General features: G+C 42.9%; 1 protein-coding gene across 1 annotated transcript in view; it reads left to right on the plus strand.

The window, feature by feature from the left end:
* Positions 1,809–26,255, plus strand: part of CHN2 (chimerin 2) — a 340,146-nt gene continuing 315,699 nt past the window's right edge. The window contains exon 1 of the mRNA XM_018047100.1: positions 1,809–2,471. Coding sequence (XP_017902589.1) covers positions 2,423–2,471 — 49 coding nt within the window. The 5' untranslated portion in view covers positions 1,809–2,422. The remainder of the gene's footprint in view (positions 2,472–26,255) is intronic.

Below are 26,255 nucleotides of genomic sequence, written 5' to 3' on the forward strand. Positions count from 1 at the left end.
AAGTGGCAGAACCAGAGTTTGAGTCCAGGTGTTGTCTCCTTCCAAGCCCAGAGAGAGACAACCCTACTTAGGTGACATAGCCAAGTTAGACAGTCCACCAGCTAAAGATCTGGAGGGATACACAGATCACTAGTCAGAGAGGAAGATGATGCCTTTGATCAGAAGAACTCTGGAAAAAATAACTGGAAGTTACATTCTGATAGAGTGGTCAAGGTTTTGATGGGCCATATGTCTCTGAAGGGCACCACAGTAAACTGCATTAAGGTTGCATCACACAAAAAGAAAAATGGAAGAGGGGAGGGAGAGGGGGTGCTTGGGTCTCCTTATACCAGACAGGGATGTTTCAAGTACCACGTAGATGAGGGTCAGGAAGACTTAGTCCTGTGTGACTGGAGAGTACTCAAGAGCTGTCAACTATTCAGCAAGCTGCCTTAATGGGAATGTCACTGGGATGGTATTCTGTTAGTGTTAGTTGCTCAGTTGTGTCCGACTCTTTGTGACCTCATGGACTGTAACCTACCAGGATCCTTTGTCCATGGGATTCTCCAGGCAAGAATACTGGAGTGGGTTGTCATTTCCTTCTCTAGGGCATCTTCCCTACCCAGGGATTGAACCTGGGTCTCCCACAGGGTGGGCAGATTCTTTACTGTCTGAGCCATGAGGGAAGTCCATAAGAAAAAAAAAAAAAAATTGAGCCCTATTGGGAACATACACTGGGATGGTATCCTGGAGGGCATTCAAAAAAAAAATAGTTTAAATCAACTAGAAACTGTTACATGGGTGCATATTGTGATTATTCAACATTTATTCACTGTGTGTTAGGTGCTTGGTTGAGGCGGACCCCCTAGGGCTGGCTGCTGTTCCTGTGTCACTCCTGATAATTTTTAAATTGACTATGTCCTTTTAACCGTGTTTTTAAACACTGAACTACTCCAATGTGAACACTTTCCACTTTGCTACATAATGAGAGTACTTTCATCCCTTTAATGTTTGCTTTTTCCTTTGATCTAACAATTTCTGTTCAAATTTCACAGTTTTCTGTGGCTTCAGGAATGAAAGAACTGATTACCCTGCTGGGAGCGTGAAGTAGACTTTAAAAAATCGGCATGATATTTCCTCCCAGTGAAATTAATTTAGCTTTAAATACAGGGGTAAGGTACACACCTTGTGCTGGAGCCTCTTTCTCTCACACACCTAAGCAGTTGCTTAGCGCACAGTTGGACCTGCTGCCAAGTCTTAGGTCTTTTGTGAGGCTCCTTTGCAAGACACAGGCTGAGAACCTTTCTGTTTGACTGCTGGCTTTGTGTGGGCCTGATGACATATCTGGAACGTCTCTATTTCTTTGAAGGCCCATCTCAAAAGCCCAGTGGTCCCGTCGAGCAGTCCGGTGGCTGGGGTACTTAAGTGCAGCCCGACTGGCTTGCGGAGTGTTTTGAGGGTCTTTTAGGAAACGCACCTTCTTGCAGGGCAGGGATCCTCGGCTCCAGAGCAACAAAGGACAATTTCGAGGGGAGTGGAAGGAGCGCTCCACAGCCTCTCTGGCATCCCAGGGCCCCTTCTCCCTAGCTTCGTGTCCTTAGTGACCCCGCCTTCATCCTCTGCATCCCACCCGGGCTGTCTCGCTGCTCCTTAGTCTGGCCGGGGGCGCCGCGACCCATCACCTTCCCCCCACGCCCCACTCGGGGCGCCCTCAAACCCTTGGAGCAGCGCTGCGCACCGCCGCCACGCTCCCCCCGCGGCCCCCCGCGGCCTCTCTGGCACCTCTGGGTCCGGCTCCTAGGGCCAGTGTTACCCCCGCCCAGCAGTCCATAGCCGTCTCCTCCAGCCCCCGTCGCAGGAGCTGTCAAGCTCGCAGCCGCTGAGCCAGCCCCGGAGCTCCCGCGTCTCCTCTCCTTCCTTTGTGTGCGCGCGAGAGGAGTTGGGGCGGAGGGAGAAGGGGGAGGTCGCTCTGTCGGTCTGTCTCCCGCTGCCTTTGCCCGGGCAGCTTGAAGTGCGGCCGGGGAGGAGGGAGCCCACGGGGAGGGTGCGGGGAGCTGGTGGAGGGGCTGTGGGCCGCCCGGGAACCCGGGTTCCAGCCGCGCGCTGGGAAGCGCGGACCGCAGCTGGGGCTGGGCTGGAGGCACGATTCGTCCGCTCCGGCCGCCCCTCGGCCTCCCTCGGCTCCCACCTACCCCCGACACCCGGAGAACAGCGTGCGAAGGCGCCGAGAGGGACGGAAACCACAAATAAATAGCGGCGGCAGCAGCGCGTCATCTGGCGGAGCAGGAAGTGCAGGCAGAGTCCGGAGGCTGGTGCTTTCTGCGCGTCCCCTGGACTTTGCCATGGGCTGGGGGCCGCGGAGGCTGCGAGCGGCCGGGCCAGGGCAGCGGCGGCGGCGTCCGCTCCGGGGCTGAGCAAGAAGCGTCGCGCGGGGCGCACGGAGATGGCAGCGTCCAGCAACTCCAGCCTGTCCGGCTCCTCGGTGTCCTCCGGTGAGTTTCAGCCCATCGGGAGCGGCTGCCCCGCTGGGTGTCTCTTCCCCTGCCCGCGCCCCGCACTCTGGGATGGAGAGAGCCTACCTGTGGCCGTTCTGCCCGCTCTCCCGGAGTGAGGGCAGGCGGCCGCTGTGACACTTGTTTGGTTGGCCGGCACCCTTGGGCGCCCACTGCACCTTCGCGCCTGGAGTCTGACAGCGCAGAGGTGGGAGAGCGGGGGCGCCCTTGGTGTGCAGAAGTAGGGGTGTTGGGGATTTGTGGAGCAGCAGGCAAGAAGCGAGGCGAGCAGGGCGGGCTCGCACTTTCTAGCGCCGCTGAACCAGGGCTGGCGGGTCGGGGAAGGTGAGGGTGCCGCTGGGCGCCCCGACCCTCTGGCTGTGCGGTGCCCATTCCACTGGATGCCCAGATTCAAGGCAAGGGGGAGCAAACCCTCGCTCTTCGCATACTTCATTTTCTTTGTTTGTTTCAGAAATTAGCTCCGTGTAGACGCACGCTTGGTGTATGGGCTTGAGATAGGGATAATTCAGGGATTCTGTCATTCTGGTTCTGATTGAAGTTAGAGACCGGCGGTCAAGCCCAGCCTCTGACCACTTGCCCAGTTTCAAGTGTGCGTATGTATGTGTGTGTGTGATTTTCCTCTGTGGCCTCTTAGAATACATTTGGTAATTTTACTTTCCCGGCATACATTTTTTTTTTCTTTCAAGTGTGGCTGAGCAAAGGAAGGGCTTCTTTCAGCTTTTCTATGGTTGATCAGCGGGTCTAATTGAAGAGAAGAAATCGCTAATGAATCTGAAGGAGTAGGAATCAATAGCAGCAGACCCTCTGGATTCTGAGTATGACAGGTTTCTAATCAGGATGATGCATTAGGTAGAATGCTTCTACCGCTCTGGTCACTGAAAACTTTAATGACAAACCCTAAAGGGATAGCTGACAAGACATTTACTGTAGTTTACAGTATTCAGGGGTCAAGAAGGCCTTGAAGTCCTAATGGAAATACTCAATATATCAATATTGTATTAATTTCTATTGTGTGTCCACTGTAAATTATTACTCCAAAAATTAAACTCAGAGAAAGAAACGTTCTATTGGAGGCATTGGACAGCAAGCCAGGCATTTAGGAACCCTATCTCTAGATGTGTGACTAATTAAATCATGAATGCAAGGTGCTTTGACTAAGGTGCAGTTGTGACATGGAACAAGGTGATTACTTGAAAGTCATCTATTATCTTTTTTGGCAGGTTTTCGTTCCAGTGAAATAGCACTTCCTTTTTTGATCATTATCAACTGATGAAAAGCGCAGTGTTGTTACATGTACAAGGTAGTCGAAGTTTCTGGTAGTAGCAGCCAATGGGGCAGAACAGTCATATCTTATTAAGAGCAGCAACAAGTTGACCGACCGCCTGTGGTTTTTAATTCTGAGAACTCAGCAAATGCTACAGCTTATTTTTAGTACCCTCAAACCACTGATGCTGCTTTTCAATTCATTTTGGTTGACTAACATTGAATTTAAAATACAGTGCTGTTGGCTTATGGTTACCATATGGTTACCCCTCTTTGAAAATGGCCCACAAGATGAACTGTTGGGAGAGTGGTAATGAAGGGAAAGAAGACAAGAGGAAGGACAGTAAGGTGGTTTTATCATGTGATTTACTGGTGTATGAATTACAGGTGCTGTGGCATCTGAATTTTCAGATCTTGATGAAATATCTCCTTAAGCTTAAGGAGCCTTATTGAGAAAACTAACTCAGCCTTAGGAAGAATACATGGGCTTGAAGCAGCACAGTATATGCTTTAAATGACATTAACTGCTTTGTAGATAGGATAGAGATGCGTGTGAAGGTTCTATTTTTTGCTTTAGTTACCACTGTTTTAAATCCTAATGAAAACTGAGAGATAACAGGAAAGCTGAGATTCACAAAGTGGGCCGGGATATGTTGTTTACCATGAATCAATCTAGCCCATGAGCTTATATTGGCTAATTCACCAATTAATCAGGTACTGTGTCTTGAAAAATATGAGAACCAGAATTCTCTTTTTAAGCACACCTACCATCATGTGGATCATGAATAATTCAGAAAACACAAGCAATTCACACCTGTGAGAAGTGTTGGGCAGGAAAGAATAGAGCTTGTTTGTGATGGCAGCTGGGTTCTCAGGCAAAGGTCAGAGTCTGAGAATAGAGGGCACTTCATCAGTCTGTTAATCACCGTTTTTTCTATAGTAGGTGGACCTACTATGTGCCAGATCTCAGGTTGGCCTCAGCCTCAGCTTCAAGGAGGTTAAGTGTTGAAAATAATTTAAGGATTCTTTAGAGCTTCCCTGGTGGCTCAGATGGTAGAGAATCTGCCTGCCACGGAGGAGACCCAGGTTCAGTCCTTCGTCAGGAAGATCTCCTGGAGAAGGAAATGGAAACCCACTCCAGTATTCTTGCCTGGAGAATTCCATGGACAGAGGAGCCAGGCAGACTATGGTGCATGGAGTCTCAAAGATTCGGACCCTACTAAGTGACTAATGCATATACCCCTCTCGCTTTGAAGCTTTGTGATATTGTCCTTGAGTTCGGCTCCACCGGTGGATAAGTTGGGGTGTGTTATTTAACTTCTCCACGCCTCAGTTTCCTCATCTAATGCTAATAATAGGAACTATTTCATAAGAATGTCATGGAGATGAAATGAGGTAATGTGTATAGAGCGTTTAGCATAGGGTGTGGCACTTAATGAATGCTCAGTGTGAAAAAAGTTTGTTCCTTGGAGGAAGGAAAAAATAAAAAGCTTTCACTGGCTCACACTGTAGGTACAGAAGTAAGTCCAACACATATCAAATCTACCTCTTGCATTGCATGTTAGATTTGGTCTTGAGGTTTGAGCTCCATTAAACAAGCATTTATTAAGTTTCTTTAGCCTCCAGGCATAATCCCCAAGTGTTTGGAATAGAAAGATGAATCAAGACCCTTTCCCTCCCCATCCAGCAGCAGAGATGGACAAACAACAATCTATACTCTATTTTGAGAAAATGAGTTATGGGGAGGAGAGTACAGGGAGGAGAAGGATGACCTCAGTTGTGAGGGGTCAGTAGGGGTGACTTATGACTTGGGCCTTGAAGGATGAGTGGGATGTTTTCAGAAAACAGAGAGCAGGAAAGGCATTTTAGGGAGAGGGATGATCTTAGGCAAAGGCCTGGAGATAGGGAAGTTCATAGCCTAATTTTCAACTTCTTAGGGCTATTCATCTGGTTTTTTGGTGGTTCCTCTTCTCTGGACAGTTATGCTTATAGGCCCATCAACAGCCTCAATCATGCAGCTGCCAGATCACTCAAGGCTGCTGCTGCGGGAGGATTTCTTTCTGTTCAGGTAGCAGTGGGTTTGATGGTCCAACTCCCCACACTTCAGGATATATTTGAGCAATTGAGCACTAAGAAGGTAACAGTTGATTCTGTAGTCTCCAGCCTATGGAGAGGTGAACTCGAATAGAATACCATGGGTAAACTTCTCTTAGAGGAATAGCTGTGGGAGGTTTACGTTTGGGTGGATTTGTGTGAAGAGTAAAAATCTAACAGTTTACTCAGTATCAAGCTTAACATTATCTGATTTTCCTGTAAATGTGTTCTTGCCTGCTATTGGTGGACCACATCGCCTAAGCATCTCATTTATTCTGTATTACCAGCTGGGACACATCAGATGAAATAATCAAGTTAAAATTAATTTTTAAATACATTTTCTGAGAACTATTTAGAAATTTGCTTCTGGAATATTCGATTATGTATAAAAGAAATTGCTTTGCCTTTGTTTTAATGATAACTGCTGGTAATTAAATTTCACAATCACCTAGATTGGCAGGAAGGTTTGATTACCTTTATTATTTTAAATGGGGAGTGGGGAGCGGAATCCCTATCCTTAAGTTTTTAATCTAGCCTGTGGTACTTGATTATATTCTGAAATAAACAATTGTTGATTTGCAAAATACTTTTCTTAATGATCTTGAGTCAGATTTGCTTTTATAATTGAAATAAGAACTTTTTGCGTATTACTTATGTGATCACCAAATGGATAATTTCACAGATGAAAGAAAAAAAAATCAACCATAGGTATACATATGTCCCCTCCCTCTTGAACCTCCCTCTCATCTGCATCCCCACCCCACCCCACCCCTCTAGGTTGTTACAGAGACCCTGTATGTATACCTATGGCTGATTCATGTTGATGTTTGGAAGAAACCAACAAAATTCTATAAAGTAATTATTCTTTAACTAAAAAATAAGTAAATTTTAAAAAAGAAGAAAAATCAACTCAAGTAAAGTAATAGATAAAGAAACTTTGAGATATTTTTCAGTAACTGAACAAGGTAAAAAATTAAATATTATAAGGATTCTTGGGATAAGAAGTTAAGATTTTGAGAAAATAAATGGACTGGATTATAGAAATGAAATTGACAGGGACTTTTGAAATTAAAATGCAACTATTAATAGAAAAAAAGTAAAACTCAGTGTTATGTGCAGTCTTTGAAACTTTAATTGGGAAAAGAACATTCCTAAATGGACTGAGGGATTTATTTTTCCAGATTCTTTACAACAGTAATTCGGGCCAAGGAAATAATGCCATTTTCTGCTGTCAAACTGGTGTTGATCCTAGAAATGATAAATAGGAATTTTCATTACTTGTTATTGATGACTCACAACCAGTGGCATATACAAATCTTTCACATTCCTGGATCCAGAAGCTAAAACTGAACTGTAATCATGCTGCCAAGACTTATATCGGTGTAATTAGAAACTCCATGGATCTAATACTGCAAAACAGGATGTCTTTGTTGAAACAGAGAAGTTCACATTAAGAAGTCTTCTACACCTTTAAACTTCAGAAATATTCAATTATGTGTAAGCCAAATATCTTTACCTTTGTTTTAGTGTTAATTGCTGGTAATTTAATCTCAATTACCTAGAATGGCAGGAGGATTTGGTCACTTTTATTTTAAATCGTCGTGCACAAAAAAATTGCAATTTCAAAAACATTGCAAATTTGCAAAGCTGAGAATTAATCCCCTGAGAGAAATCATTTACTGATGAAAGCTATTGTTTTTTTGCTGTTTTTCTGGTGACCTTTCCACACCTCACTTTAACTTACTAGATTCTCACTGTCCTTTGTGGTACCTGAGATGAAAGTGAAAGTGAAGTCGCTCAGCCGTGTCTGACTCTTTGCGACCCCATGAACTGTAGCCTACCACACTTCTCTGTCCATGGGATTTTCCAGGCAAGAGTACTGAAGTGGGTTGCCATTTCCTTCCCCAGAGGATCTTCCCAACCCAAGAATCGAACCTGGGTCTCCCGCATTGTAGGCAGACGCTTTACCATCTCTGCAACCAGGGAAGTCAACCTGAGATGAACCAGTGATATAGAATCTGAGAGGAAAGGCGGCTCTTCCTAGGCATAACAGCTTTTTTGCAGTGTTTGACAAGGGCCCACTGATCTGTGTACTTTTGCTAAAATGCCAGGTGCCTCCCCTGCTCCCACTGATCCCTTGAAGAGTTCTGAATGACCTTCTCTTTGGGGGTCAGCTTTGGGGGGATGCAAACCCCTGCTATTTTCCAGGCCAGTCTATGCAGGGTTTCACTGGACAGTGTCCTTTGCGCTGCCACCTGGGGCTTGGCCAAGTGTCTGTCCTGCTGAGGGCCTTCTGCTGCCCTGCAGGGTGCAGTGGTGAAGATAACCGGACTTTGGAATTGGAAAACCTGAGCAGTGTCATCTTGGTATGGTTTGGGGAAAGGTTTTGGGCCAGAAGATCAAGATTCCTGTCAAGATAGTTAGATATAGAGAAGGCAAAAGGAACCTAGTGATAGACCTAAGATTAATGGCACGCAGCTGTCACTCATCCATGATTTATCTTTTATGAATGTGTTCACATTTCATGGCTCCTGAAATATGTCATTGAATTTTCAAAATGAATGGCTCCTTCCCTCCCTTCCTCCCTTCTTTGTTCTTTCTCCCTTTTTCTTTTCTCATCTGTTTTCATGTTGGTCAGATTGCTATTTAGAGATGTTTCAGAAACCCTGCCTTTGGTCTGCTTTCCTGTTCAGGGTTCCCGAATCCTCCAGGCACCTTGCTGCTTCTCTTTCCACTGGCTCAGTGGGGAAAGGAGCTGCTGTGTAGTTTCTGGATCACACGGGTTCTGGTCACAGGGTCAAGATGGACGTGTCCATCTGTGGTGCAGCTTCAGGGCTGTGACAGAGCTCACTCCTCATGTGTCTCAAAGTTACTAACAAAAGCAGAGGTTTGTTTAAAGTCTCCATGGTTAGAGAAAACCCAGGTAGGAACGTGCTGGACCCACACACCATCTGCTCTGCCAGGGCACTTGGGGTCTGAGTCTGAAGATGGAATGTGTGTGCCGGGGAAGAGCTATTCACCAGAAGATTGTGCAAATAACCTGCCTCTTCCTTCAGTTACTAGAAGTTGAACACCTTTGTGGGGACTGGTCTTCATATATAGTCTTTACAGTGTGACCTTATGACAGCATGGCCTTGCTTCAACAGTCACCCATATCACCCAGCTTCAGCCCATTCACAGAATCACCTTAGCAGTTTAAAGTGTTATCTTGAATTACCCAATGTCTGAGTTCCAGCAGACATTCTCTAGAAAGGTGTTCATTTACTAACCTTGTTTAAAATGTCATCATCACCACAGATCAGAGGAGACATTGTTATATTCCTGGAATTGAGATATGTATTACTCACATACGGTGCAGGCCACCAATCACCCCTTGCCCTGGTGGCCTGTGGAGGAGAATGCTTTGTTGAGGAAAGAGGCTGGATGCCACTGGCCTGGCAGAACTGCTAGGTGTGGAGAAACAATCTGCTCCCTTGAGCTGGAGAGAGATCCCACCTTCTGAAATATGCCTACATTAGATGTTGTAGGAAGAACCCTAGATGTGGAATCAGAAGATTCTGGACATTTAAGCCTTTAGCTGGGGCACCTACCCTCTTAACCGAGGCTCTTAAATCCTGTCAGAACTGTTAAGCCCTTTACCAGGACTCTTAAACCATTAATCAAGGCCCTTGAACCCTTTACAAAGCTCCTAAACCCTTTACATCCGCACTTTGGCCAGATATTTAACCAAACCAACCAGCTAGCTATGTGGCCTTTGGTGAAGTTAGCTCCTCCGAGCTTTATACGTCTCGCTGCAAAGTGCAGTTGTGACAGCCTGTTGCCTGGAGTTGAGGTGAGCATCCCCAGAGGTGAGAGAGCATCCCCTCCGCAGACCTGGTCAGCACGCCTGCTTATTAGAGGCCAAGTATCTCTCTTTCCTCTCTCCTTCCCTTAACATCTCTGAGCCCCAGTTCTCTTGGCTGTAAATCAGAAATAGCGATATCTGACGAATTTATCCCACAGGGCTGTCTTTGCTGAGACTGTTTGGGAAAACGCTTAGTAAACTGTAAAAGCAACTGACATGACCGAGTGGCTGCTATGTGTTCTTCTGTGTACATCATCTCACATATTTCTCTGAGGTAGACGTTATATCCCATTTTGTAAACAGAGAAATAGGTTCAGCGAGGGCACAGGGCTTGGATTTGAGGTAATAGGATTGAAGCAAAGTCTTGCTCATTTTAAAGAGTGTGCGCTTCCCTTTTGAAACATGACGAACTGGTTTGTTTCTGTCTCTGTTCACAAAAGTTGTGGACGTTAGAGTTTGATGTCATGGTTGACAGAGCAAATATAGTTATATTCTTATGCTTTATTTTGTTGCCCCCAGTAGTTATCCAGACCGTCACCTCAGTTTGACCAAAGCTCATTCTCATGAGTAATATGAACTGGGAGATGTTGCCAAGTCAGTACTCTGTAGAGTGAACACCTAGGAAACTGGGCTTGTATCTGTACGTGAGAATAGTCTTGCAAGGTGAAGGGTATATTAGGTGTTCATTTTTTTTTTTTAAACCTGTGATCCCAAAATAAGTAGTCATATTCAGTTTGCTGCAGCTAGGGTGAATGCACCTCGCAGCATTTGTAGGTCGTGTTTTTTTTTTTTTTTTTTTAATGAAGTAGGGTAGTCTTAATTTTTTTTTTTTTTTACTTTATTTTACTTTACAATACTGTATAGGTTTTGCCATACATTGACATGAATCCAGCAAGGAAAAGTGCTACTCAGCATTCAGTTGGTTTTCTTCACTGGCATTACAGAAGCATGGTTTTTGTGAGAGGATATAAGTCCCGTTATCAACTCATGAAGCTCCTGGATTCTGAACTGTCAGGCAGCAGAATGTCTATCCCTTAGTTTATATCGTAAGTGAACATATAAAGGAGCTAAAATTACAGAAGGTGTTCAGATAGACCACATACAACTTCTGCCTGAGAATTTTTTTTTCTTTTTTTACCCCCTGAACTGGATTGACTGAACATTTTATTGTAGGTTTGGACCAAAGACAGACATTGGTTGTTTAGATGATTCTGGCACTTGTATAAGGAAGAATCAGGATCTAAGTAACTCTAGGAACTGCCTGCCCAGTGCTACTCGGCCAGTTGGTGGTAGAGCTGAACCCATAGTTGGTGGTAGAGTATGGACCCATATTTCTAGAACATTCATCCTCCATCCTTCTTACTGGCTCATCCTAAAGAGTAGTATCATCCTTAGAGAATTTCTCACAGACATTTTTTTAATCTGACTTTGTTGTAAGGCCATTCTATGTAATTATTTTTTTCAAAAAGGAAATCCTCAAGTGCTTTGTATTTTAAATGGGCCTAAGAACTCAAGGCTGTTGTGTCCATAGAGGCAGAGACTTAAGTGGTCTGATGTCTGCTTTTACTATGTATAGTTATGCTGTCCAATATGGTAACTACTAACCACATATAGCTGTTTAAATTTTTTTTAAATTTCAGTTCCTCAGTTGTCCTAGGGACATTTCAAGTGCTCAGTAGTACATATGGCTAGTGGCTACCATATTGGACCGTGCAGAAATGGAACATTTTCACGGTGATACAGAAGATTCTGTTGGGCAGCGGTGTCAGTAGTTCTAAGACAGGGACCTTACTAATGTAGAATTAGTTAGCTAGGGATAGAGAATTTGATTAAATGTTCTTCCATTCTTGTGTTTGCTTCTTATGCTGCTTTGGTTGCATTTTACTAATTTTGCAAATTGGTTTTTTTTTTTAAGTAATTTTTTCATAACTTTGAGGCAAGCTGTGGAATGACAGATGGAATATGATGTTGGGGAAAGTAATTAAAATGTTTGTAAACCTAACTAATCCTGAAGTTTGATTTAAGCTTTTTTAAAAAATGGTCTGTTGTTTCCTTAATGGGAACTCTACTTCTTTTTGAAATAAACCCACAGTGAGTTGTAATTTCATCCTCAAAGAGGAAAAAAATGCCTTTATCCAGAAGAAGTTTGGATCTTATAATTGTGTTTCTTCCCCCAAATCATAAAGAAAATAGGAAAACTGTGGACGTGTGGACTGAGGTTGCTAAGTGGCATATATAAGATATGCTATTTAAAGGAGATTTTCTACCACCCTGACCCACAGTAAACCATTTGCCTAGAAGTGTTTTGCTTCTGCAAAAGGCCCATACAGGGCAAAGAAAACACACTGATTTTTAGAAGATAAAGTTAGCTTTTGGAATTTATTCTAACCGGGGTAAATGTATGCAAATAAGATACAGGAACATGACAGCTCCTACGGAAAGGAAACTGCCCCCCTTCTTGAACTTCTGTTACCATCTTCAAGTTCAACCAAAAAATGGAAAAGTGGAGGGTTATCTTTAAAATGTCAAACTACTGTCAAGAAAGAGGTGGATATTGAGATTCGGCCACTAGATTCAGAAACCGTACTAGCCAGAGGCAGATGACAAGCATGGCTTATTCTTTATTGACAATACTCAGATCACAAATTTTGGGCAATGTGAATCACAGAATCACTTGGGTAATAACCTTATGTAGTTCTTTTCTCATCAGAAACCCAGTACCTAGACTTCATCATGTCCCATCACTGCCCTCCGTACCCTCAGTCCTGGCTGAGCACTGTCTTCTTCAAGAAAAGGAAACCTAGCTCTTTCTAGTTGTTTCACATAATGCCACTCTAATGATATAAAGTGCTTTATCTTAAATAATTTTGCTTCTCAAGAATAAACCTGAGTGAGATCAATTAGGGGACAGCAAATAAGCAGGAAGCAGGAAGCAGGGAGCATGGTTTTGAGGGTAAATCTGAGGCATCTACTAGAGGGTGAGGGCTACAACACTACCTCTAAGGGACTGATTCTCCACCTAGACTGGCAGGATCCAATATGGCAGCCACCTGGGCTATTTAGCCCTTGAAATGTGGCTAGTCTGAGATGCTCTGGAAAGTGAAATACACATCACAGTTGAACAGTTTACAAAACAAAGAGAAGGTAAGATGTCTTATGAATAATTTTGTTATATTGATTATATTTTGACATGATAACATTTTTGGATATTAGGTTAAAGAAAATTTATTTAAAAAATTATTTCTACCTGTTTATTGAAATGTTTAATGTAGCTGCCAGGATATTTAAAACTACATACGTGGCTAATATTATATTTGAACCAGACAGTAGTGGTCTGGACAACTTCAGCCTTTGTCACAGAATCTACCATACAAAACCTGCTGATTGATCAGAGGCTCTCACAGTTGCCATCCTATCCACTTTCCAGGCCAAAAACATACCCTGTCTCCTCTGACATCCAGTTCAACCCTGATTCTCAATGCCCTATTTTGGTTTAGTCTCAGACATTGAAAGGTGTCCTTAATTTTTCTGGGTCCGTACAGTGATTTTGAAATGAAATGCTATTGAGAGGGACAGGTTGAGATTTTTATCCACTTCTTATTTATATAGGTTTTGTGCTTTATTTTTTATTTTTGGTTTTTGCTTCACTATGATTCTAGACTTTACATATTTATTTGTGAGTTTTATGTATACCCCTCTTTCCAAAGCCATCAGTGTGATAAAGCTGTGAAGTTGAAAAGAGAAACTGAGAGAACAAGGAACACATTTTGTCTTGACCTGAAGCTTCTTGTCATGAGTATGCACGTGTGTATATATATACACACATACATAATGATGTGTGTGTGTGTGTGTGTGTGTGTGTGTGTATACAGAAAGCAGAAGTAGATTGAGTTTCAAACAAAAGTTATTTTCAGACAAATATATAAGTTAATATCCATGGAAATGAAAAGTCAAACCTAGCATTACCTTTAGTAATGAAGCAATTCACTTGGGATTTGGCTAATGATGTGCAAATATTAATACACATAATTTGGCTGCCTAATATTGATTTAAGTTGTTCATTCAAATTCATTTTATTACATAAAAATGAGCCATTTTGTTTTACAGTGTTTGTCGCTGCAGTCAGTGAGATCGTAAAAGCATGTTTATTGGGTAAATAATACTCTTTTGTTGACTTTCTGATGCGAAGAGAACCTTGTGATGACTCCTTCAGAAAGTTCTATGAGCTCGTAAGGTTCTGGTTGGGGGTTGGTTAATTCAAGCCAAGTGTCCTCTGGTTATCTCCCTCATGATCAATATCTGGGGTTGAAGGTACTGTCAGTGACCTGGGCACAGAGGGTTTTGTTTACATGTGATGTTCATATGCCTGAGGGTTGAACTTTGTCCATGCGAGAGCTCTATGTTTGTTTTAAGCAAACTAACCCACATGCTTTTTTTTAAAGATCAAGTGTGAGTTCTCTTTGAGGGGGAAAAGCATTTGACAGGGGCTTTGTCAACTCTTTTGAAATAATATCAGATTCAGATTAGGAGCATAACCACAACAAATCCTTGGGAATTATGAGCGGAAGACATGATTTGGAACTAGACAATGTAATTTGTCATAACATGATAATTGCCATAGTACTTATTTTGTTCTATATTCTAACCCCAGGAATAACAGTAAGGGGTATTTTGTAAAAATGCACAGCAGTCTTCCAGGGAAGAGATGCCCTGCAGATATCTTATTTTTCACAAATAGCTGAGTGTAAATCTGTCATTTAGGAATTCATGTAAACATGTTCCTGAGAGCATATGTAGTTTTAGCTTGTGCCTCTTCTTATAGTAATGAGTTCCACCCATTTTCTGTTCCCAGAGTGGACTTGTATTTCTTTTCATTGCTTTAAATGTAACTCTCTGAGACTTATTTCTAATGCTTATTCTTGACTTCGTAAATAAATGTGGGTTCATGTAAATCCTGAACTTCAAGGGCTCTGTGTCTTGTATCACGTGCCGTGAAGTTGAAGATTCAGCCCAAACACTAGCACCACTGGCCGTGCTAACTTGAATTTCCATTTTCTCATCCATAAAATGGGCTAATAATACTTGTTGTAGAATCAAATGGGAACATGCCTGTGAAAGAAACTTGAAAATTAAAAATTTGTGAACGAAACATCTAGTTTCTTGAAGTTCCCCTTCTAATAGATTGCTTCCCTGTGTGCTAAGTGATCACCCAGAATTCACAATCATCTAATATAACTGGAAAAATCTCTTCCAAATATATTATCTTGCTCTCTTCAAAAGCCTTTCAAAACCTTGCAGCGTAATCCCACAAGTTTAGAATTTCTCCACTCAGTGTCAGACTCCACTGTGCATCCCATATTCCTATAGACATTGTAAATTAGCCCGGAAAAATATCTTATCCAAAGGCATGCCAATGTTTATACTTTCCAGTCTAGAGGAGTGGCTCAGATCAAATTTGATGTAGTCATCAGTTATGTGCAAATGAATATCTGTAACAGACATGCAAGTTACAAAGCACAACAACCGTAACTCTCATTTAAAAAAAAACAAACTACCACTCAACTTTCAGTTCAGTTCAGTTCAGTTGCTCAGTCGTGTCCGACTCTTTGCAACCCCATGAATCGCAGCACGCCAGGCCTCCCTGTCCATCACCAACTCCCGGAGTTCACTCAGACTCACGTCCGTCGAGTCCGTGATTCCATCCAGCCATCTCATCCTCTGTCGTCCCCTTCTCCCCCTGCCCCCAATCCCTCCCAGCATCAGAGTCTTTTCCAATGAGTCAACTCGTCGCATGAGGTGGCCAAAGTATTGGAGTTTCAGCTTTAGCATCATTCCTTCCAAAGAAATCCCAGGGCTAATCTCCTTCAGAACGGACTGGTTGGATCTCCTTGCAGTCCAAGGGACTCTTAAGAGTCTTCTCCAACACCACAGTTCAAACGCATCAATTCTTCGGCCCTCAGCCTTCTTCACAGTCCAACTCTCACATCCATATATGAGTACTGGAAAAACCACAGCCTTGACTAGATGGACGTTAGTCGGCAAAGTAATGTCTCTGCTTTTGAATATGCTGTCTAGGTTGGTCATAACTTTTCTTCCAAGGAGCAAATGTCTTATAATTACATGGCTGTAGTCACCATCTGCAGTGATTTTGGAGCCACCAAAAATAAAGTCTGACACTGTTTCCACTGTTTCCTCATCTATGTCCCATGAAGTGATGGGACCGGATGCCATGATCTTCGTTTTCTGAATGTTGAGCTTTTAGGAACAGTTTATTCCCTCTCATCCTCCTGGTGCTCTTCTCCCTTTCCTCCTCTGTCTTCTTTCATCCCCTCCCTCCAAAGTAACCACTACTTTGAATTTCCTGCTTTTGAGTCCCTTGGTTTTCTTCCTTTAAATTATCTTACTCCATATCACTAAAATACATGCTCCATGATGGCAGATATTTTTTGTCTGTTCTGTTCAATCTGTCCCCAGTGTCTAGAACAGTGTCTGGCATGCAGCAGGCTGAGCGACTGAGTACACACACACACACACACACACACACACACACACACACACACACACACACTTAGGCACTCCATAAGTAGTTATTGAGTAAATGAATATGTCCATGTCCCAAGTCTATCAAAGGGATGCTGCTGTAGTCCCTCCTTTACCTCTTGAATGTAAATAAGCTCTGTAAATGATGTAAATTTCATCATAGTTTCATATTAGCTGCATGCCTTTAATGATTTTTAGAAAATTAGTATTTTTTTAAGTGTTAATATAGATTATTTGCGTTTAGTTGCAATAGGAGATGCCCAGCAAAATTACATGGACATTTCTGAACGAGGACTTCTTTTTAAAATTGATTTGTATTTCACAAGCACTTTTCAGGAATGAATAGTGAATACTCAAGGAACATAAGTAGTGAAGCTTGAGTTCAGCAGGGAGAGCTACAAAGAAATTTTTTTAAAGAATAAAATATACATGCTACAACAAAAATGAACCTTGATAGTATTATACTAAGTGAAAGAATCGAGCTACAAAAGACCACATATTGGGCTTGCATGGCAGCTCAGCAGTAAAGAATCTGCCTGCCAATATAGGAGACATAGGTTAGATCCCTGATCTGGGAAGATCCCACATGCTGAGGAGCAGCTAAGCTAATCCCCTGTGCCACAGCTATTAAGCCTGGGCTCCAGAGCCCGGGAGCTGCAAATTACTGAGCCCACGTGCTGTAACTACTGAAGCCTGAACCCTAGAGTCTGTGCTCCGTAAGAAGAGAAGCCAACACACAATGAGAAGCTGGCACACTGCACCTAGAGAGTAGCCCCCGCTCGCCACAACTAGAGAAAAGCCTGCACCAGCGACGATGACCCCGCACAGCCAAAATTCAATAAATAAAAAACTTGCTTTAATCATATGTATTGTATGATTCCACTTAAATGAAATCTCTGAAACAGGCAAATCATAGGCAGAAAGTCGATTCGTTATTTCCTTTGGCTGGGTGTGGGGACTGGAGGAGAACCAGAGCGACTGCTAACAGGTATGTGTTTCTTTGCGGGGTAGTGAAGTGGTTCTAAAATTGATCGTGATAATGGTTGCACCTGTGTGATTACACGAACAGTCACTAAATTGTACACGTTTAAAGAGGTGGATTGTAGGGTAAATGAGTTATATCTCAATAAACTCATCATTTTGAAAAGGCCAGAAAATGAATAGAGTAGGCAAGATAGGGTGAAAAGACCATAAGAAACTTAAATATCGAGCCATTCCCAGATAGGATGCTTGTAATCAGATAGGAAACGTTCACTCCCTATTTACTGATATCTTCAACAACATACGGAGATAGCCCTCCTATTCCTGTTTTCATTTGCACACTCATCTTTTTCTGCTGCCAGTCTTCGATCTGAAAAAGTTCCACAGAATTGTGTTCTCTGTGGCTGGTTCATAGGGTCAGCTCTGCCTGCTGCAGCAGACACCTTCTTCCTCTGTGCCCCCTGGAGACCATGGTGTCCTTTCTCCTCTGGCTGAAAAATGAGGAACAGCAGCAGGTCTCTGCTGATGCTGGACAAAGCAATTAATGCATTTCTCATGACTAGTTAATTGGATTTTTATGCAGCTTTTCAAGCCCAGGGCACAAGTCTTATGCCCTCCAATTGAAACGCAGGTCATCGGGGAACCAAGTTTCCCACATTCCCTCTGTATATGTGGTGCTGCTGAGTGTTACCAGCGCAGTGACGCTGCTGTTCCTCTCTCCCATGCCCCATTAGATGGATGCCTGCGCCAGTGTTTCCAAGGATATCGTCTGTTGGCTCTTTTGTTGTTTTAATCAAAGAGCTGACACCCTTTGATCATGTCAGATCACAGTATTGTACTGTAAATACTGTTAAGAAGACTAAAATATTACACAGGTACAGCTGTCTCAGATCGTCTCATGGTGCTTACTTTCACACTGAACGAGAAGAAAATGTGTTTGATCTGATTCGCTCTAAAATATGAGTATTACAAATACGAAATTTTCTATAACCACACATAGTTCAATACAGTGAATCCAATCAGTGAGCATTTTAAAAAGTCCTGCTGGGTTTAAGTGCCAGGTTGTTGTAGAAATCCTCCTTTTCACCCAAGTTTAGAGACTCCTAGAGCAAGATAGACTTTGCGTCGGTTAGAGGAAGATCTGGTGGGGAGCTTGTGGGGATGGAGACTGGTGTCTTTGGGGAGCGGAGTCCCTGGGTGGCCACTTTCATGGGCAGGCTTCACTCTCCAAAGGCATGTATGCGTGTATAGGACAACCGGTTCTCCTTTGTGGCCTGTCCTCTTTCTTCTCCCAAGGGACAGCTCAGGTGGGTCCCCACACAAAATTCAAATAAATAGCCATTCATGAGAGTTCAGAGGCAAAGCAAATCCCAAAACTAAGTCTTCCCTAGTTCTTTCTTTTAAGGTCTGATTTGCAGTACTTTCTTGGCACCCAGAGGAGGAAGTGGGTGTGGGCTATAGTGGATTTGTTATTCTGTGTCCTCCCCTCAGGGAAATTTGGCTTCCCTGGGTACCCTGCAACAATGTGGGCAATGTATGTGCCTTGTGCTGGCCTCTGCAGCTGCCCTCATGTCTCACCCCAGGTGTGCATTTATACCTTGGTCCTCCAGCTTGCTAATGTCACCGGCCAAGCTTTCTCTAACAAAAGACACACTGTCCCTGGGACATGCCATGCATGTGACTTTTCTCATGCTGACCCCAACATGCCTAATGCATTCACACCTCCTCACTTCCTGACTAGACCATTCCAGGGTACGAGTATTGCATGGACTAGGATGCTTCTGCAGAAAACCCCCAAAGAAGTGGGAGGTAGGCATGGTATACACTGTAACATCTGACTGAGTCTGCTTCTCTGCAGTTCTGTGGGCTCTCCCTCTTGGTGGGTGGGCTTTGTCCTCAGCTTCACTCTCCTTTCGGTAACAGGATGACAGCAGCAGTCCCTGGCATCACATTTAGAAAGAGAAAAAGGGTAACATCTTCCTACTGGTTTGATGGAAAGTGAAAACACCTGTCTCAGAAGCATCCCTCCCAACAGCAGACTTTTCCTTGTCTCACTGGTCACAGTTGTGTCACATGCTCTCATATGAGCCAATCACTAGCAAGAATAAGAGTTCATGGTACACTCAGTCCAGTAATGACTCCCACTTCCTGGAACAGCCTCTCCTGGAAAAGTGAGGACAGCTGGATGGAACAGGTTTTTGTGAAGGAGGCTGGAGGAACCCAGGGTGTCTGCCATAGGTATGTCATGAATGTCCTCAGCCCTTGAAATCTCCAAAGCCATCCAGAAATACTGAGAGTCCTAAGAAACCTGGCCTTTCCCAGGCAAAGGACTTAATTATAGTCTAGTTGAGAACCCAGTTAGTGAATCTATCAATTCTGTAATAATATTTCTCCCCTGAAAAAATATATATCTGCTTCCCTTCCAAGTTAAGGTGGCTGACAGCTTGTACTGATGCATTGTTTCACTTGTTAGTGTTTTCTGATTTGAAACATCTTATTTTATGGTTCTGAGCCATTCATTCAAAAAATGTATAGATTCTTCAGCTCTAATGAAAAGTCGGACAATGAGGGTGGAAGGTTTTGAATCTCGACCAACTTTAACACCTCTGAGTCTGGGGTAAGTTGGAATTGTTATATTGGAAATTCAGGGAATAATAGTAGATGATTCAACCACTCCTGGTTGCTATGGTGAGGAATTTTTAAAGCTTTGATTTGTGAGAAATAGTGATCATTAGTAGCTCTCTGTGTTTAAAACAGAGAGCCCTGCAAATGATAAACGCTTGAGTGGAATAAATGACTGGCACCTAATTGGAGAAAGAATCTCAGGTTATTTCCAAAGAAATGAAAATGGGCAGGGGCTTTTGGAGAGCAGATTCTTATATTTCATTTTTATGTCAGGCCAGAGTATGCAAAAATTATTGGACAAGGAGTCATGTGACTCCCATCTATGCTAGCTCTGTCTTGGCTTTTACTTTGCATATGGCCTGGGGACAATTACATTATCATTTTGTAACTTTTTGATGCTCATCTGTTGAATTATGAGGTCAGACCAGATCATCTCTGAAGGTCTTGAAAGCTATATGGTTTTGTGACTCTGCTGATTTCCTCTTGCCAGTTTTCAGTGCTTTGGTGGTATGCCCAAACAGCCCTCCTTCCTCCCACACATACTTCACATAGCAGTTATCATTGGCCTCATTTGCTCCTGGCACCCAGTCTGTAAGAGATGAAGAACTACTGGGTGCCTGCCGTGCACTCAGTTTTCAGTCCTTAGTCCAAGTAAGCCCAGAGACATCTCAAGTGTGCTATAGGGAAGTACTACACAAACCTTTGGGAATTTCTTACATCTAGAAATACATTTTGCATCATAACTCAGCACACACAGACACCATGCTAAGTATACATAATTCAGTGTATACTTCTCAAGCATTTACTGTGTTCTCGGTGTTAGAAATATTACAGTAGTGAACAAAAGGGACAAAAATTCTGGTGCTTATGTAGTTTCTGAATATGGAGAAACAGTAAACCACAGAAATAATAAGTACTCTGTATATTTACAAAATATATGCATCATTATTACATATAATTTATAATTTACATAATATATTAGAAGGTGATAAATTCTATGCAGAAAAATACAGCAGAAAGGGAGATAGGAAATATTGGGAGTTGAGGGGGGCTCTGATTATTAAATTGTATGGTCAAGGAAGGCCTTACTGAGAAGATGACATTGATGGTGAGGAAGCCAGCATGTAGATATCTGGAGGAGGAGCATTCCAGACAGAGGGACCAGCAGTTACAGACACCCACCTGTGAGCATGTGCCTGGTATGTTCCAGGAACAGGAGTAATGTCATGGATCTGGGGTAATAACGGGTAAATAGGACTGAGCAGAAGGGGTGGGGGTGGGGAAGATCATGGTGGGCTATGTAGACCATTGTAGGGACTTTTGGCTTTTACACTGAGATTAATCATCCCTTGATAATCTATAGGGTTCCAGAAGAGTAACAGAGGACCCGGGCGGGCTACAGTCAGTCTATGGGATTGTAAAGAGTTGGATACAACTGAGCACACACACACACAAGAGTGGCATAATCTGACTTGGGTTTTAAGCAAGAACCATCCTGGCTGTTCTGTTGAGAGTTGACTAAACATGAACTCTTCGTGTAGGCGTAAACTGTGCTTACCCCTTCATGTGTGACATACTCTATTTTCTTTTCTATTGCCTTTGAATTTTTAAAAACTGATCAGTGCCCACAAATTGATTTTACTATACGATGTCAATGGGTAGTTTGAAAAACAGATTACAAATTGGGTTAGAACCACAAAGAACTGAGCTTCCTTGTTCAAGGCATGGTTGTGGTATACATGGCACCCTATGGAACCTTGTATGCATACTCAATAATAGCTTTCAAGGAACTTTTGTTCATTTTTTAGCTTACATCGAATGTATGCATGCTAAGTTGCTTGTTCAGTTCTTTGCGACCATATGGATTATAGCCCTCCAGGCCCCTCTGCCCATGGGATTCTTCAGGTAAGAATCCTGGAGTGGGTTGCCATGCCTTCCTCTGAGGATCTTCCCTGTCCAAGGATTGAACCAGCATCTCTTGCATCTCCTGCACTGGCAGGAGGGTTCTTTATCACTGGCACCACCTGGGAATCTAAACTGAATAACACTGTTTTATTAAAGGCTGATTTAAAAGTTTAATTTTTCCTACATATTTAGCAAGCTTTTGTTACCAATTTAGATTTTAAATAACTTTTTTGTTGTTGAAGTATAGTTGATTTACAATATTGTGTTAGTTTCAGATGCACAGCATAGTGATTCAGTTTTTTTCTGATTATATTCTATTATAGATCATTACAAGCTATTGAATATAGTTTCCTGTGCTATAGGGTAAATCCTTGTTGCTTATCTATTTTTTGTATAGTGGTATCCGTTAATGTTATGCTCCTAATTTGTCCCTCCCCTACTCCCTCTCTCCTTTGAAAATGACTTTTTCTACAGATTATTTTAAATATACTTAAAGAGAAAAGTATAGTTAATCAACTTCAGTAATTATAAACTCATGGCCAAGTGTCATCTAAACTCAACTTCCATAGTTTGAATTACTTTGAAGCAGGTCTCAGGCCTGGTGTTATTTCATCTGTAAATATTTTAGTTGTTACCTTAAAAGATAAAACCTCATTGCAAAAACATGCCGCATTAGTATCCACATGCAAGTGCATGCATGGGCACATGCACACCAGCAATAATGCGCCCTGTTTAGTCTGATCAGCAGTGTCTCTTCATCCATCTAATGGGGAAATGCAAGTAACTTTCATGAAATGAAGCTGTGGTCATACTTAATGCTGAAGATGGTGTTTCTGGACACTGCCAAGCTCCTGTTGAAGAAATACTTTCTTACTGTCAAAAATGAATCACTTCAATCCTGTTCCCCTTTTATACTTTCATTTCTTCTTAAGTGGGGCCTCCTTTTCTGTGACTTTTGACTAATCAACGGTAAGAGCCTAGAGAGGCGGTCCTGGGTCTTATGACCCCTGTACCACACAAGGACTTGACATGGTTTCCCACACACAGCAGCTGGCACACTTCTGTTAATGTTTTTATTTCCTGTTCTAAAGTCAGAACTGGGGGAAGCCTCTCTTGGCCCTTTGACCCATCGCTCTGTTGGCCAGATATTTCAACATCATAAAAATCTGACTTGTCTATGCTGCTGCTGCTGCTGAGTCACTTCAGTCATGTCCGACTCTGTGTGACCCCATAGACAGCAGCCCACCAGGCTCCCCGTCCCTGGGAATCTCCAGGCAAGAACACTGGAATGGGTTGCCATTTCCTTCTCCAGTGCATGAAAGTGAAAAGTGAAAGTGAAGTCGCTCAGTCATGTCCGACCCTCAGCGACCCCATGGACTGCAGCCTTCCAGGCTCCTCTGTCCATGGGATTTTCCAGGCAAGAGTACTGGAGTGGGGTGCCATTGCCCTCTCCCGACTTGTCTATACTTATGGCTAGTAAACACATGAAAAGATGCTCAACATCACTCATTATTAGAGAAATGCAAACCAAGACTATAGTGAGGTATCACCTCACACCAGTCAGAATGACCATCATCCAAAAAAAATGTACGAATAATAAATGCTGGAGAGGATATGGAGAAAAGGGAACCCTCTTGCACTGCTGGTGGAAATGTAAATTGATACAGCCACTATGGAGTGTAGTATGGAGATTCCTTAAAAAACTAGGAATAAAACTGCCACATGACCCAGTCATATGGGTAGTAGTAGTAATCTCAATACTGGGCATATACCGTGAGAAAACCATAATTGAAAGAGACACATGTACCCCAATGTTTGTTGCACATTATCTACAGAGGCTAGGACATGGAAGCAGCATACCTAGATAGATGTCCATCAACCAATGAATGAATAAAGAAGTTGGCTATTAATATATGTAAACAATGGAATATTACTAAGCCATATAATATTCAGCTCAGAGTGACCGAACTGAACTGAACTGAAGCCGTATAAAGAACACATTTGAATCAGTCCTGATGGAGTGGATGAACCTGGAGCCTGTTACAGAGAGTGAAATAAGTCAGAAAGAAAAACAAATATTGTATATTAACGCGATGGTACTGATGAACCTATTTGCAGGGCAGCAGTGGAGAAGGAAAAGGCAACCCACTCCAGTGTTTTCGCCTGGAGAATCCCAGGGACGGGGGAGCCTGATGGGCTGCCGTCTATGGGGTCACACAGAGTCGGACACGACTGAAGCGACTTAGCAGCAGCAGTGGAGATGCAGACATACTGAGCAGACTTGTGGATGCAGTGGGGAAGGGAGAGGGTGGGAGGAATCGAGAGAGTGGCCTGGAAACATGTACATTACCAGATGTAAACTAGACAGCCAGTGGGAAATTCGCTGTGTGATGCAGGGGGCTCAAACCAGTGCTCTGTGACATCCTAGAGGGGTGGGATGGGGTGGGAGGCGGGAGGGAGGCTCAAGAAAGGGGAGGGAACATGTGTACAGCTATGGCTGACTCATGTTGATGTATGACAGAGACCACCAAAATACTGTAAAGCAATTATCCTCCTATTACAAAGAAATAAATTAAGAAAAAAGTCCGACTTGTCTAAGAAGCCTCACTTCTTTCAGGATGGGGAGCTTTCTGTATCAGTATTGACACTGACAGGAGCCTTCAAGTTGATCTCTATTCTTACAGAGCCCTTTCTGTTCCTTCTGTCCCTTGATCTCGTTATCCTCGGTAGGGTGTGATGTTTGTTTTCCTCTGGTAGCTCCCCTAATCCCCACTAATTCATTGATTAATTTGATATGGGTTACATTACTGGAAACTTGGTCATTTCTGAATGTATATAATAGTAATTTCAGAGAAGGGTAAGTAAATATTTGTATGTTTGAGTATATGGTGTGTACTAATCCAGTGCTGAGTATCCCTTATTTACCTAATTAATTACCCAAATTTTATATCTATAAAATTGGCAAGGAAAGTGGCCGTACTCCAAGCCTTATTCTTTTCATCCATGCTTTCTCCAACCTTTCTGCTTCTCTTTTTCATAAAAACTGAGTGCATACTTATGCCAAGCCCCATGTGTGGCTTTGGCAACACGAAGAGATGGAAAGCAGCCTCTTTGTAACTTCTTGTTCAGAATCTGTCCCTGGTGGATTGTCACTCCATAAAGGCAGGGGCCCTCAGGTCACCAGCTACTAGCAGAGGGCCATCCTCTATTGGCTTCTTAAGAACAGTTTTGCATGAATGGCTGAATGACTGGAAATATGCACCTCATCACAGAGGAGTTTACAGCCCAAGATTTGGTCAGGAATGCGAACTTGGTGCATCTTGGTAGAACTTATAAGGTCATCATCAGTTATATTTGCAGTTGCAGTGAAACTCTTCCCTTAAATTGCTACCTCTCCTGGCCACAGTCTTCTGAGTTTTTCAGTACCCTCTTAAAGATGCCAGAAGTTTAACATGGTGATTCTTACACGCGGTGGCATGGGTGTGGCCTCTGGAACTGCAAGCAAGAAGAAAAGGGGAGGGCTCCACTTTCTCCACTGTCTGCCTCTGCTGCCCATGTAGTTCTAGGGAAGTTCTAGCTACATGAGACTTCTCATCTTCCCTGGTCGGCAAATCTCAGAGTCTTGGGAGGCCTCCCGGATGTCCTGATTATGGGTCTCGTTTAGCCTGAAGGCAGGCCGGTAGTTATAACTCCTTACCACAAGGAAAGCATTTTTAAAACTAGCACACAAATCTGTTTTTTCCTTCTGAGTTACAATTTTGTGTTTATGCTCTGCCAGGAGACATTTACTACTGGTTAAAGAGGAATTAAAAATACTTGCTGTTTTTCCAGGGCAAGGATTTACTCTGGTGGAAAGTAATGTCGTGTGTGTGTGTGTGTGTGTGTGTGTGTGTGTGTGTGTGTGTGAGAGAGAGAGAGAGAGAGAGAAAGAGAGAGAGAATGTCTGTATTTATGAGTGTACCAGGGTGTGTCTGTGAGTTGCTGTATGTGTGCACACGTGTGTGTCTTTGTCTGTCTGGGTTTATATTTGTGTGTCAGTATGTGTGTGAGAGAGAGAGAGAGAGAGAGAGAGAGAGAGAATGTCTGCATTTATGAGTGTACCAGGGTGTGTCTGTGAGTTGCTGTATGTGTGCACATGTGTGTGTCTTTGTCTGTCTGGGTTTATATTTGTGTGTCAGTGTGTGTCTTTGTGGAATGTGGGATGTACATGTATGTCTTTGCATCATAAGGCAGATTCAGCACCCAGGGGAAAGAAAACTTTCAGAGGACTACAACCCATGGGATAAGTTTTCAGCTATTGTCTTTTTTTGTGGTTTTAAATTATTTGTTCCTCCTCTTGAAGTGACTGATTTGGAATATGAAAAAGTTCTTTTAGAGAATGGAAAAAAAGATATCATTTAACACTTTCATGGTTATATATAATTAATCTTATTATGCAAACCAATTATTTTTAATCCCCAGGTGGAGCTTGTAACTGAGCCTAAGTAATTCTCCAGGTATAATGAATGACA

This window comes from Capra hircus, chromosome 4 (genome assembly GCF_001704415.2).
Source record: "Capra hircus breed San Clemente chromosome 4, ASM170441v1, whole genome shotgun sequence".
Classification (NCBI taxonomy): domain Eukaryota; kingdom Metazoa; phylum Chordata; class Mammalia; order Artiodactyla; family Bovidae; genus Capra; species Capra hircus.